At 34.1% G+C, this 15,391-nt stretch overlaps 1 protein-coding gene across 1 annotated transcript; it reads right to left on the reverse strand.

Annotated features, from left to right (window-relative positions):
- Window positions 1–1,529: 1,529 nt before the first annotated feature.
- Window positions 1,530–3,753, reverse strand: LOC145682415 (uncharacterized protein F54H12.2-like). Its single transcript, XM_081754037.1, has 2 exons — window positions 2,437–3,753; window positions 1,530–1,767 (listed from the first exon to the last, which is right to left on the reverse strand). Exon 1 carries the CDS (start codon window positions 3,747–3,749, stop codon window positions 2,439–2,441), a length of 1,311 nt encoding a protein of 436 aa, XP_081610163.1. The 5' UTR covers window positions 3,750–3,753; the 3' UTR covers window positions 1,530–1,767; window positions 2,437–2,438.
- Window positions 3,754–15,391: the final 11,638 nt, after the last annotated feature.

Below are 15,391 nucleotides of genomic sequence, written 5' to 3' on the forward strand. Positions count from 1 at the left end.
TCATCTGTATGCATAGTGTCGTTATTCTGTACTGACCAGCGACTGGAGTAACATGTCTTTGAGTGCTTGTGCGTCAACTATGGATACCAAGAAAGAGTACTTGTTAAATGTTGAATATGGACTTAATTCAATGAAAACCAAATTAATTTGCATTGGACTGGATAGTGATACATTTGAACCAGTGATTCGTGTTGGCAAAGGACTTGTGTTTGGAGTGGAGTTAAATTTGGCAGAGTGGGAGAAACTTGTACATTTAACCCCATTTGTTACGGACTATTTAAATTCTCAAGTGGAAATTACATTTATAAAATCTCTTGGTCGAAAAAACGAACTGGTGGTACGAAAACTAATGGGTGAAAAATTAGTGCTGTTAGAGAAGAAAGGAACACTTCATGCTCCTCGAAACACTGTGTACTTATCTTCAAGTGATTGGCTTTATTTCTTGGAAATATTACCGTGTATTGAACATGCTGTGAAAAACAGTAAAGTTTGTAGTGTTGTGCTACGTGAATATTTTGACTTGTGTACAGATACTATTCGTAATCATGTACAATTACAGTGTCTTACATGCAGAGGACTTGCCGGAATCCATACCTGTGTAGATGAACAGAGTATTATTAATGGTATGAACATTAGTTTTCCAAGTGTCTCTCTTGATAAGAACAGTGATGTGAACATTGATGGTGAACGATTAAAATTGGAAATAAAAGTATTTTGCAAACAAAAACTTATAGATTCAATAATGGCTGATTTATTTGATAGTGTATCGACACAGCCATGGTGGGGGGAAACCGAAACTCAACCTTCGGAGGGTATCAATGAAGTGAACGACTCTTCATAAAGAAGGAGAAATTGATTTGTTTTTTCATGTATACGAAACAACGTAATATCAAATGTAATAAAAATATATATATAGTGGAAAGTGAAATGTTTTATTTGTGTGTGTGTGTTTTGTGTTCGTTTCATACACCTCAATATGTTAGGATTTTAAAATTTTTTATAAGAAAAAAATCCTAACATATTTTTTTTCATCGTATATTATAAGTGATACGTATAATAATAATAATAATAATCATAATGAATTCAAATTCTTGAAATGAATGTTAAAATAAAAATTAGTATTTGAAATTATTATTATTATACAACTTTGTCTTAAGTATGATAAGACTTTTTTTAATTTTTAAAAAAGGAACTCAAATAATTAATATTAAAATTTTAAAAACAAAAGTCCTATCATAATAATAATAATAATATTGAATTCACATACTTGATTTAATTTACGAAAGAATAACTGATTAAGTATTTGAATTCATTATTATTATTATGTAGTTATATGATTTCATCATTGAATTAAAAAATCAGTTTTAGAATCTTTTTTTTTAATTCACTATGAAATTCTTTAATTCAATGACTTAAAAATATGTTTTATGATATGTGTATTTAATTACATAACTGATCATAAAACATATTTATTTATTAGGAAACGGAGAAAATAAGAAATAAAACATTTGTTTTCAAAGAGAAAAAATAATACAAAGTGTTTATTGCTGATGAAACTATTTACACAATTAAAACGACGGTAAGTATAGTACATTTTAAAAGAACGTTAGATTTTGTTTCCACTGTCCATGTGATGATAACTTTACAACTGCCATATACTGTTCACTGATGATACTACTGCTGTTGATGTTGATGATGAAACGTAGATACAAGTCAATCTGTACATTGAAGATGATGTCCATACACACGATGACGATCTTTTACTCTCTGAAATGAAAAAAATTGAAAAACAAACTTAAAATTTATTTTATCTATAATCATGAACAAATAATAATACATACAAACACATTATAATAAAGAAGAAGAAGAAATGGCTACCTGCAATAATATGAAAAGAAAGTAATCAAAACAAACGAAGAAGAAGAATGAAGACATGATTACCTGTAAAAGTAAATACAGCAAACGACGATCATTTTTTTCTGGAGTTGATGAGAAAGTGTAATGAAATTCATTTAAGGACTTTCCTTTAGCTTTGAAGCATAGGAAAAGATATGAATAATGTCCACATAGGAATGATTTCACACTTTGAATTTGTTTATTATTAAATGTATAAGAAGTGGAATTTCTACGTAGAAATTGAATATGATGCATTACATATGGAGGAAATCCAAATGCATCGAAGTAGTGGGCACGGCCATCAGTATGAATATATACGGAAATCCAGTGTGTGCCAAGTTTGTTCGAGGGATCTGTATTTATGATGATAGCTGCAGGTAGTGGAACATGTGCTGGTAATTCATTGGCTGCATATACGCCAACGAAATGATTGTGAAATAAAGAATTTGTTTGCAAAGCATTTAATAAATCTAGTGTAGAGGACATCATGTATAAAAATGCAGACATGTACATATATGATATGATATTTAAATAACGTACCTTTAAAAATCCATGATGATGTTCCTCTGATGATCCACTTCTAAGAGAGATTGGAATTCTCCATACACAATGCAGGAGATAGGTGCTGGTAGAGGCTTCGTAAAATGAACTTCTAGACGAACACACCCATGACGTATAAGATTCCAATGCTGCACAGCGCTGGCTTCTCCATCTTGAGTAATGTCGAAAACAAAGATAGTGTATCCTTGTGGAAAGTCAAGGCGAGGAATATTGTTGCCATGATTGGAAAAGTGAATGCCTGATCCACAGAATAAGGTATGATATGAGGAAACATAGAGGTTGTTTTCGAAAATTGGTTGTAATGGTTTTGAAGGTACAGGTTTTCCATCAATGTATAGAGAGAAGAAATTGATGTCAAAATGTTTGAAATGAAATGGATTTGAAGTTATTGTTCCTGTATAGGCATCATTTTGTGTAAACGCCACAATCACTCGAGTTGGTAATACTCCCATAAATAAATTATCAATTGTTTTTGATTGAAGATCCTTTGGAATGACGAATGACTTCATTTGCACTCTTGTGAGAGGATATTTGGCTGTTGTTGATTGTAGAAGCTTGTTATGGGCTAGTTTTATTGTAGGACTAACATTAATCTTTTTAATATGTAAAGCAGCGTCTAAAATGTTCACTTTAGCCTCAACAGACGCATCACTAGCGATGAGACAAAAGTTTGGCTTTGCAGGAATTAACTTGAGACGTAATTCTACTCCTTGGATTAAAAATTTATCTTGATTAAAAATATCACAATGAAGATGTCCAAGCATGTCGAATTTTGCACTTTTTTTTGTTAATTCATAACGTTGTTGAAATCCTTTATTACCACTAGATGTTGCATCCATATGTCCAGCAGTATCTTGAAACCAGAATGCACATTGAAGATGAGTATTTTTAGCAGAATCATCATAATTTAACAGTTTTTCAATGTATGATCGATATGGATGATTATGAGATGGAAATGAAATCAGTTTGTTATTTAAATACACTTCCACTTCACTGAACATAGAATTTAAAAAGTCATTAATAGGAGCCACAGCTTTATCACTTTCACCAAATGCTGATCCATCAGGCTTAACGATTTGAGCTTCGATGTAAAGAAGAGTATGTGGCAGATCTATGTATTCATCACTTGTTCCTGGGATGACAAACTCTATAGGAGCATTATCAGCTAGTGAACTGATTGGTTTGTATGTAACAACATGATTATCCAATATACTGGTTTGCGTTGGTTTTGTAGAAAAAATATCTAGTTCACTTTTTACACACTCGCAGGATTGATGATGTAAGAAAGCCATAATGGTAATGATTTAATCAAAGATATCGTGTGATAACTTCCTCTTCTTATAAGACTGATTTTTCTTTGTTTTCTGTGTACGTTTCCTCTTGCCCTTCTTCTTCTTCTTGCGCTTGATGATGTGTAATGATGAAGGGTTAAAGATGGAATGATGTGTAATTCTTCTTTTCCTTCGTTGATATCCAGATCCTAGCATAGATTTCAGTTTATTTTTTGCTTTGTCTTGCAAGACGGATCTCGCTTCACCCATTCGATGATGGAAGGATTCGTTAATAGGTTGATTGTCGATGATGACATCAGTAATAACGTTTGCTCCAGATTTTAATAATTCCTTTCCTACTGTTTTAGCTCCTTGTTTTACTAGTGGCATGACAGAACGAAATAATCCTCCAAGGAAACTTCCAATACCATGTCCAACTTGATAAGGGGAACCAACATAAACGTTTCCAGTTCCAGAAAGAGCTTGTTTTTGATAATATTGTAAATATGGATTATTCATATTTGTCGATGTTGACGCACTGGTCGAAAATGTAGTTTAACGCATACAGTTCCGAAAGTGAATGCCAGTGGAGAGCCTGTACTATCTCTTATATCTATTTTGATGTGTTCAAAATGCATCTTCTCTATAGGTACATAATGTGGCGGATTAAAAATTTCTATAACACTACTTCCAAATGTATGATTCACAGGATTCATATTTATGATACGTAATAATGGTGCTACTGTATCTCCAACAAATACAGATTGAATTACATCACAATACACATACATTGTAGATGGAAGTCCTAAACGTAAATTTGGAATGCTTTGGCCTTGTTGCATATCCTTTAAATCAACGCTTGGATCAAACCCCAACATCGCACTAACACTTGGTGATAATGCAACGTCTACATCTATGTCTTTATGAAGACGTCGTATAAAACAGGTATTACTCTCACGAGTATAAGAAATATGTAAATTTGTGAATCTGTTGTACGTATTTATTATCTTTATCAATTCTGATATGTCAGTGTAATAACGTACAGGAATAGTTATAAATTTCCATTCATCACTTTTTGCAGGTTTGTAAAAAATTTTATTATTTTCGTCATTAATATTTAATATTGAATGAGGATAATGAATTTCAACAATAGCCACTTCCCACTTTTCATGGAATTCCATTCTTTGATGAAGTTTCGTAGTATATGATGTTAAGGTGTTGTCAGGAAAATATTCCATAGAACTATTACTGGGAAGCGTGACGTAAAAATCTCCATCAGGTTCCATTGTACTTCTCGATCTTCTTTACGGATGATGCAGGTATCCAGGAATCGAAAGAAGAAGGATATCCTTTCCAATGAACAAGATATTCTTTTCTGCTGCCTTTTCTTCTTGTACGTATGATTTTATCTATGTAAAATGTCTTTGATAACGTCACAGGTTGTAATTCCTCTCTGTAAAATAATCCATCCAGTGGTTCCTTGTTTAAATCTTCAATTTCATAAACAGGTGGATCTCTTGGTATTATCTTCTTCACTTTAAATATTTCCCAAGTCCAATTTTGCATATATCCTTTATCAAATGTACGTTTAGTTTTACTAATTCGTACTGTATCACCAATCTTAAGATGTTTTGAGAAATTTGGATTCTTCTTCGTCTTCTTCTTCTTTATTTTATTATCATATTGATTATGCCATACTTGTAATAGGTTATTTTGAGAAACATTTTCAGGTGACATCTTTATGCTTGAATGATAACCTTCATTGTATGATTTCACAAGAAGAGGTAATACATTTAAATAATTATACGTTTGATACTTTGTAAAATACTTCCACATTTTTTCTTTTAGAGTTCTGTTAAAACGTTCTACAATACTAGCTTTTATATCAGGATTTTTAGTTGTAATATGTTTTATTTTATTGTCCTCTAAGTACTTCTGTATTGTTTTATTAGTAAACTCACTTCCTTTATCTGTTCGGAATGTAATTGGTTTTCTGTCTTTGAACACAAGTTTCAATGCTTGTTTGCTCAGCGTACGAAGAAGATCTCCGTGTTTTACTCTTGGAGACATATTGTCAGAATGAAGAAACACAGTTTAAAACAAACATTATAAACACATCTTCTTCTATTTCGATGGAACATAAACGTAATGATAAATATCATCAGGAAAAATATTTGTTTGAAAACGAAGTTCATCTGACGTATCCTGTTTTAAATCAATAAAGAAATATCCATATGGTAACTTTGTTGCGTCGTTGAAACTTTCTTGAAGAAATTTTGGATTCTCAGGAGTTAATTGATAACTTAAATGTTTAATTTGTGATTTATCTCTTGGATTTTTAAATAATACGAGATAAGAACAATTTAAGCTCATATCTCTGCTTCCTTTTCCCTGATGAAATATGTTTTGTGTAATAAATAGTACACTAAGATTTCTATGATGAGAACCCTTTGTAAAGAAATCAACTATATTGCGGTTCACTTCACACATTTGATCATCAATAATAATAAGATGTGGTCCAGTTTCAGGTAAAAAGTCTTTTGTTCGAGGTAATCCTTCAATAAATTGTACTTTTGTCGAAATTTCTCTGTATGCATTTTGCCATTCTGCATAGTACCAATAAATATGACGAAACGATGTATTAACCACACGTGATAAATTGGACAGGAATCGTATTACAAAGGAAGTTTTTCCACATCCACTTGGTCCGGCAACAATACATGAAAAGGGATGTTTCCACGTCGTGTCCATGTTAAAGAATATGATCATTCTTTCTTCATACGTATATTTATAAAGGCCTTATTACATTTCTCTTCTTCTTTTGTTGGAAGTAGTGTAGCCATATGGAAGAGTATCATATGAATTTGGTATTCTACGTCGTTTAATATAATTTATCTTATAAATTTTTGTTTCGGGCATGCTGACGATAGTATGGTCTTTCCTGCGGCAAATTTTTTTCTCATTGGTAATTTTTACTTCCGTGGGACGAGATTCTTCCTCTTCTTCTGCATCCTCTTCATTATCTACTATCATTTTCTTCATTACATCAAAATTTAGGTGTTTTGAAGATTCATAGTTTAATGAAAAGCCTCGTATCTTGCATACTTGAAACTCCTTCTTCGTGCTGGGATCAAAAATACGTAAACTGTAATTCTTCGGGCCCGCCGATACATATTCTGAAATATAGGCTTCTTTACCATATTCGAGGACTTCATTTGTTAAATCGCCTAAAAAGTCACCAGTTGGAATTGTACTTTCACCAGGTTTTTGCGTATAAATGACGGAATCAGTATCAAAATATAATACTCTTTCTTGTAGCTGATCTAAATATTTGTACAATTCTAATCTTGCTTGTGCTGTTGTGTATGCGGCTATGACAACATTTACTGTTGGTAGTGAAACAGGAACGTCATCGGTGTATTGCCAATATACATATAGCATGTCATCATTTACTGGGAATATTTGATGAACATCTATATCATGAGATGATAATTTCTCATATAAATCCTTGGGTTCATTAATAATGCTGACATGCCCCATGTTCTCACGTTGACCAAATTTTCCCCAAAATGAATTTAGCATTAATTTAGCTAAACTTCTAAGTGCTGGATTATGTTTAATTTTGTTCTCATCTAGACGTATTCCTTCCTTTTCATAAAATTGCTGAATGTACTTCTTCTTTAATTCATCTGTTTCACACCATGATGGCCATCCACTAGCTTCTGTTTTTGCTTTCAGGAAGGTGTTTATGTATTCTGCAAATAAGCCACCACTTTTTGTTTTTTCATCATATTGAACAACGTCATATGCCCATATTTCATGAATATCTATTATTTTGTATCCTTTTTCTAATGCCTTTCTTACTTCATCTGCTACCCATGTTCCATGTAGCACTCGGTCTTCATCGTTGTGATTACAAGGTGCTTGGTTTAATTCATCACAACATGTACGGCAGAGTGGAAACATCAATCTATCATTTGATTTATAAGGGAGTACAGGATGAAACAGTTGTTTTGGAGGCAAAATACTGAGCTTAACTAATCCTTCTACTTCTTCAATGGTGGGAATATTTGAATCTCCAGGCAGATAGATAGTAGGATGACGAATTGGAAACTTCTTAGTCTTAGAGATAAATGGGTACAAGGAAATAACATCTTTGTAATTTATGGTCTCTCCTTCAGATTCTTGTGCTTTATGATACAAACGTATGGCATTCACACGTCCTCCATAAAAAGCGTCACGAGGTTTTAATGGTGTTTTCTTTGTATACGGATGATTACTAACATACTTCTTCATCTCTTCATTTCCTGCCAATTGTTTTTTAAATTCACAACCCCATATTTCATGCACTTCACAGCCAAAATCTTTTAATTTTTGGATTTTCTTCTTTGTTGCTTCATATCGAAATTCCATGGTATCTGTAGCATTGTTATAGATGGGTTTATCTCTGTCGTTAGGGTAGCAGTAGATACAACCATGTGTGAAATCGCCTTCATACTCCCAGACGTGTATTTTTCCTGTATTGGGATCTGTCCATACACCATCTACTTTCATTGATGCTATTCGTTTTTCCTTACTACGTGCAGCATTGGTAATTTGGATGTTTCTGGTTTTTTCTTCCCAAGCTATCCATTGTACTGCTTCAACTGATTGTACATCTCTCCATCGATATCCGTTCTTTGGTATGATACCAATTGTATTTTCCTTTAAGAAATTTCTACGATATACCAAATTACATGCACTGGCAATTGTAATACATTCAAGTAAGGGATTGACATTAGTTTCAGATTCAAATGTATTCATAAATGAAATACAGGCTTGACGTAATACCTCGACATCCTGTACACAATACTTGATGAGTTCTTCTTTCATTTTAAAGGTGTCGTTTTGATGTTCGGTATACCATTGGAGAAACTTGCGTCTTTCGTCTACTTTCATAGTATCTGCTCCATAATATTTAATGTCTGGAAGCGGCCCTTCATAGGTTTGGTTCTCACGTCGATTAAAGAAGTGTGGGAAATATCCTTTGCACGATTGAAGTCCAAATGCACCACTTAATTTACTTAAGGGCATAGGAAGAAAGCTTAGTGAATCGATGAAGGTTACGTTTCCTATTGTAAGAGAGAGAATTTTTGCTCCATTCATGATTACTTCTGGAGTCCAATTCATCTTCTCAACCATGGTCTTAATGATGAAATGTGCGTCATATCCCTTTGAATTATGGGCAACACAGGTTACTGATTTAATGTTTGGTCGACGTTGTTGAAGATGTTTTAGAAAATCTTCTATTACATTTTCTCCGTCAAAAATATTTTCTCGCTTTCCACAAATGACACAATCATTCTTGATGTTGTTATCTTCATAGCATTGGTAGCATACATGTTGACTAACCAAGACATTAGGTATATGTTCATATATGTTTGCGTCCTCGTCTTCTATTTTCGTATCTTGTGTGCATTCAATATCATAAAACAGAATCATAGATTTCTTCTCCACGATGATTTTTTCATTGGCTTTTTTCGATTTTCTTCTTTCATTCACTTTCATGTAACATTCATGATTGGGTGGTACAATAGCATAGCAAACATTGCAATAAGTTTCTCCACATACGTGAGAACGTTTTTCTTTCACTACATAAATTTTCAAACACTGGGCACAACATTTCACAATGGAACATAAAGGCTTTCCATTTTGATACGACGCTGACTTGTGATAGTCATAGCATGACTGGCCATAAAATTCTCGATTACAATCATTGCATGTAATATGGGGTTCTTTAAAATCACATGGTGGCTTCTGATGACAACGAAAACATACAGCTGTACAATGTTTCAAATGTTCATGCTTTTTTTCATATTTCTTATGACAGCTTTCGCAATAAAAATTACAGCTAAAACATGCTGTCAAGCTTTCAATGACGTTGTAGTGGTTATCTATAAACAGTAAATTTAAAGCAGTTCTCTCGTTATCACTTGGTGGTGCTTCAAACATAACATCACTTCCTGAAAATCCCCTATACACTGTGATTTTATAATCCTTTAAATATTCCTGAAATTTACGAATTTCAGGAATTCCACCACCATGACTAAGATCTACATCGGCAGCTTCACACAGTTCTTCTGCTTCTTTTTCTATGATATATTTACTTTGAGTTTTTACATATCTATTATATTCAGTTTGATTTCTTCCCTTGTATTTTTTCAGTCCTATGGCAACGACGATTGCATGTGCTAAACATCTTGTGCCTTTATTCTTAATTGTGATAATACCACGTTTTGCCTTTACATATTCTTCAGTATTCAAAATATGTTGTTTCAAAGGACCTTGTCCTCTTGGCATACGTACATGATGAAAATTCACGATGCAATCTTCATTTATAAGAAAAGCCGCATTACTTTGCAGTACTTTCTCATAACTTATCCATAGAACTTCTGCTGAAAGATTTCTTGCTTCTCTGAATGACAACCAAAATGGACGATGTCCTTCTCTCTCGTTTGTGATTGTTATTCCTACGTAATCATGCTGGTCCACATTACGTAGTAAATAATCTATTAGTGCCCGTAGACTTGCTTCAATTGCCGTAAAAGGGTTTTCATCTGCACGCACGGGGGCTAGACGGAATCGTAGCATTCTACCCTCCATATTGTATCTTCTGTATTGTCTTCTTCGTTCTTCTATTATATGAAATCTATTGTGTCCATCATTACGGTTGTTATTTCCGAATCCTACTTGTATATTTGAATTTCGTTGTGCTTGAAATACGTCTAGCAATTCGTCCATTCTTTTTTCTATATCGTCTAAATCGACTTCCATTTCTTCGTGTTCTGCACTAGCCTCTGCTAATATTTCCATAATTGAGGGATATATTACTTCTTCTTCTTCTTCTTTTCTGGGGTCGGGAAACAAATTGTTAATCCAATTTTCTAGTTCATTCGTGTAAAACTTATCATCTTCTTCTTCTATCTTCATCTCTTCCTTATTGTAATCCTCTCCTATTATTTGGGAAAACGTGAGATTTAGCAGCTCTTCTTCATTTCTCCTTTCTTCGACGTCTTCTTCTGTTCCTTCTTGCAACCACTTTATAATTTCTTTAATACGGCCTGATGCTTCTTCTGTTATCGTTCTATTGCTAGCACTGTTCAATATTTGTAATAGTTCTTCTTCATCATATTCTTCTTTTTCTACTGGAATTTGAATTTCAATAGTTTCTCTTTCTTCTTCTTCTTCTTCTGTTGCTGCTTCTTCTATTCTTTCTTCTTCTATTTTCATTTGTTCTTCTCCGTCTTCTTCTTCTTGCATTTTTTCATGATGATCTATTTCCATTTCTTCTTTTGCGTCTTCTTCTTCTTCTTCATGCATTTCTTCTTCTTCTTCTTCTATCCCGATTATGGCATTTATTTCACTTAAAAGAACTTGCGTTTCGTTATTTACGCCCACTACCTCTTCTTCTTCTTCTTCTTCAATGTCATTAATGAAGACCGTAATCTCCTTCAGTAAATCTTGCGTACTCTCTTTTGCCATTTTTCTTCCTCAGATGTATATATACGTAATGCAATATATGTAAATGGTATATGTAATAGTATATAATAGGATATATAAATCTTATTTAAATGGAATATATATATGTATATAAATATTTTGAAAGGGTATATAAGCGTTTAAAAGAATATACGAGTAAGTAAAATGTGATATATAAGTAATTAAAAAGGAATAATAATAATAATATCAACGGGAATAGGGTAAAGGATTACACTTATCTTTATTTGTATGCAACCTAAAATAAAAAAGAAATGAATTTTGTTACTTATAAATCAATATATATATTAGATATATAAATATATACTATATAAGACAGAACTTTATAATGTCAATGAAATAATCTCTCATCATACCTTTTAAATATTTTTAACTTTTCTTCCTATTCCACGGGATGAGGAGTGAAACAAATGTATGTTCACAATCTCTTTCAAATGTATTGACTAATGAAGATATGTAGATTACACGGCCTTTTATACTTATTCTGTTTTAGAATTTTATCGTTAATTTTAGTGAACGCGAAATCCGTATTTCCTCCTCCTCCTCCTCTCTACACGTCTTTCTTTTATACTGTCATTAATTTTAGCGACCACAAATTCAATGCTATCTTCTTTACAACTTAACGAAAAGATGCTATTGACTTTCCCCGGAAAACCGTTCCTACATGTGTCTTATTCATATGCTCCCCTTAACGTGTGAATGAGGGATGGAAGACATTTTAAACTAAAAGATTTCATCTCTTTTTCTTACGTGATACAGCGTTCATCTTTAGTGCACGGGAAGTCACAGATTGGAATCCTGTCACGATATGGAATCAACACTAGGAAAACTATGGAATCCATACTAATATTGTTTATTTTATATTATTTTTTACGTGTATGAATATTACCCCCGTGAGCCCACAACTTTTTACCCCTTAGATGTCATGTTACTGATTTCAAAGTGACTTTATTGAATACAACACCTTCGAAAACTATAGAATCGATACTAATGTTGTTTATTTTACGTGTATGAATATCACCCCCGGGAGCTCATCACTTTTTACCCCTTAGATGTCACGTTACTGATTTCAAAGTGTCTTTATTGAATACAACATCTTCGAAAACTATGGAATCGAAACTAATACTGTTTATTTTAAATTATTTTACGTGTATGAATATCACCCCCCGTGAGCTCACCACTTTTTTACCCCTTAGATGTCATGTTACTATTTTCAAAGTGTCTTTATTGAATACAACACCTTCGAAAACTATGGAATCGGTACTAATATTGTTTATTTTAAAATATTTTACGTGTATGAATATTACCCCCTAGGGAGACCCCGTGAGCTCACCACTTTTTTTTTACCCCTTAGATGTCATGTTACTATTTTCAAAGTGTCTTTATTGAATACAGCACCTTCGAAAACTATGGAATCGGCACTAATATTGTTTATTTTAAAATATTTTACGTGTATGAATATTACCCCCCTAGGGAGACCCCGTGAGCTCACCACTTTTTTTACCCCTTAGATGTCATGTTACTATTTTCAAAGTGTCTTTATTGAATACAGCACCTTCGAAAACTATGGAATCGGTACTAATATTGTTTATTTTAAAATATTTTACGTGTATGAATATTACCCCCAGGGAGCCCCTCGACAAGTGAACTTTATGTTACATAATATTATTACATGAGTACTGTACTTTGATCTAAGGGGACTCGGTGAATCAGTGGTAAAGCGTTCACTTGTGATGCGATAGGGGACCTTGGTGATTTAGTGTCCACGTCTCATATAGCCTCGCTGCTGAAAGGGACGCTATGACAATATAGATGAAAGTATTTTACAAGTACTTATTGTCTTTTCGAGTGCAAAATAATACGCGTTCAATACTACACAGAGGCTTGTAGTGTTTGAGCCCCGTCGCCCAAAGCTTGGACCTCTCCCAACAAAAAATTTCTTAATGCACGCCTGTGTACATAGCTAGTATACGAATTCTATGACGGGATTCTGAGCATTTTAGAAGAAATTGATGATAATAATAGGGAATATTTTAACTACTTTCGTCCTTTTAAAGTAATATCACATACAGCTTAGACTATAATATGGAGAAAACTGTATAAAGTTCAACTTCCTACATCCACTTAAAGAAATGGAGAAATGTTCTCTTATTTGAAAATAGACAATTGTTTTAACTTGAAGATTTGTGCCCCATGTTGAAATCGTGGGGTTCTGTGGATCAGTGGTAAAGCGTTCACCTCCGGTGATTGGGGTCCCTGGTTCGATCCTAACTCTTGCCGTGTGAACTTTGTGGTGCATATAGCCTCGCTACTGAACGGAACGTTAAACTCAAAAATCAATCAACATCATATGACATAGGTAACGACATCCGAGATGAATAAGCAACACTAGTTTTGTAAAGTTTTAGATCTCAAACACTGTTTTAATATTACCTAAAACACACACACACATACATATCTTCGCTTCGTGTTGTCTGAAACCATGACCTAAGATAATGTTGACGCGACAGCTGGAGAACAACATTGAAATACAAAACATGTTCTGTTATCTTATTTTTCTGCTCTTTGCAAGTAGACATTGCAGATACAGAAACTCTCTCTCAGTTCGTTGACTTGTGTATGTGTATTTAACGTTAGATTTCACACTTATTAACAATAGAAAATTATGAAATTAACTTCAGTGCCTCAGTGGTAGAGTGTTCACCTCTGGTGCATGAGGTCCCGTACAGAAACTCTCTCTCAGTTCGTTGACTTGTGTATGTGTATTTAACGTTAGATTTCACACTTATTAACATTAGAAAATTATGAAATTAACTTCAGTGCCTCAGTGGTAGAGTGTTCACCTCTGGTGCATGAGGTCCCGTGTTCAAATCACGTCTTTTTTTCTATATACTTGTCATTAATTTTAGCGACCACAAATTCCCTGCTTCCTTTACAACTTAACGAAAAGATGCTATTGACTGCCCCCCGGAAAACCGTCCTTATCATTTCATTTTTACGTTCCAGAGGGCACGGTGGCTCAGTGGTAGAGCGTTCACCTCAAGTGCTTGGGTCCCTGATTCGATCCCAGTTCGTGCCCTATGAACTTTGTGGTGGACAAACATCATATGCGTGGATTTCCCTTCGGAGTTCAACAGTTTCCTTCCACTTTCTTCATTACATCATTTCATTCATTTTTTCATTATCACCTCACCTTCATTAGCCTAGTAGACGTAACCGTAGGACGTAAAACTCGATGGACAAGACTGTCCCCGGAAAACCGTCCTTATCATTTCATTTTTACGTTCCAGAGGGCACGGTGGCTCAGTGGTAGAGCGTTCACCTCAAGTGCTTGGGTCCCTGATTCGATCCCAGTTCGTGCCCTATGAACTTTGTGGTGGACAAACATCATATGCGTGGATTTCCCTTCGGAGTTCACCAGTTTCCTTCCACTTTCTTCATTACATCATTTCATTCATTTTTTCATTATCACCTCACCTTCATTAGCCTAGTAGACGTAACCGTAGGACGTAAAACTCGATGGACAAACACCGTGTACGTGAATTTAATGCAACATTTCATTCATTCATTTCTCATTACCATCGTCCCGGCTGGAGCTCATGTGATTCGGATTCCACGTTAATCAGTAGGTCCACGTCTCATATAGCCTCGCAGCTGAAAGGGACGCTAAACTAAAATCAACTCAACTCATCAACTCATCATCACCGCCTGCATTAGCATAGCCGACATAACTGTAAGACGTAAAACTTAGTGGTTCAGATTCCACGATAATCAGTAGGTCCACGTCTCATATAGCCTTGCTGTTGAAAGGGACGCTGAACTAAAATCAACTCAACTCATCACCATCGCCTCCATTAGCATAACCGACATAGAAAGACAGACAGACCTTGATGGCTTTATTGTTGGACGTAAATCTCTTCATTGTTTAAAAGATTTCATTTACAAACAGAAAGACAGACGTATACATCATATTATCAAAATTAAAATACCAAGTCTACAGACACTTCTTGCGACAATTGCAATGCGAACCAGAAAACATTCAAGAATTCCATCTTATCATTTTTCTTAGAAGCATCATAGAAGTTCGCTTATGTGTTTTTAACTAGGGCAGTCTTGTTATCTCGTTG

This window comes from Thermobia domestica, chromosome 3 (assembly GCF_964235325.1).
Source record: "Thermobia domestica chromosome 3, izTheDome1.hap1.1, whole genome shotgun sequence".
NCBI classification, from domain to species: Eukaryota; Metazoa; Arthropoda; class Insecta; order Zygentoma; family Lepismatidae; genus Thermobia; species Thermobia domestica.

What these genes read in the sequence shown, in the direction of transcription:
- LOC145682415 (XM_081754037.1), bottom strand. Translation starts at nt 3,749, where the DNA reads ATGGCTTTCTTACATCATCAATCCTGCGAGTGTGTAAAAAGTGAACTA.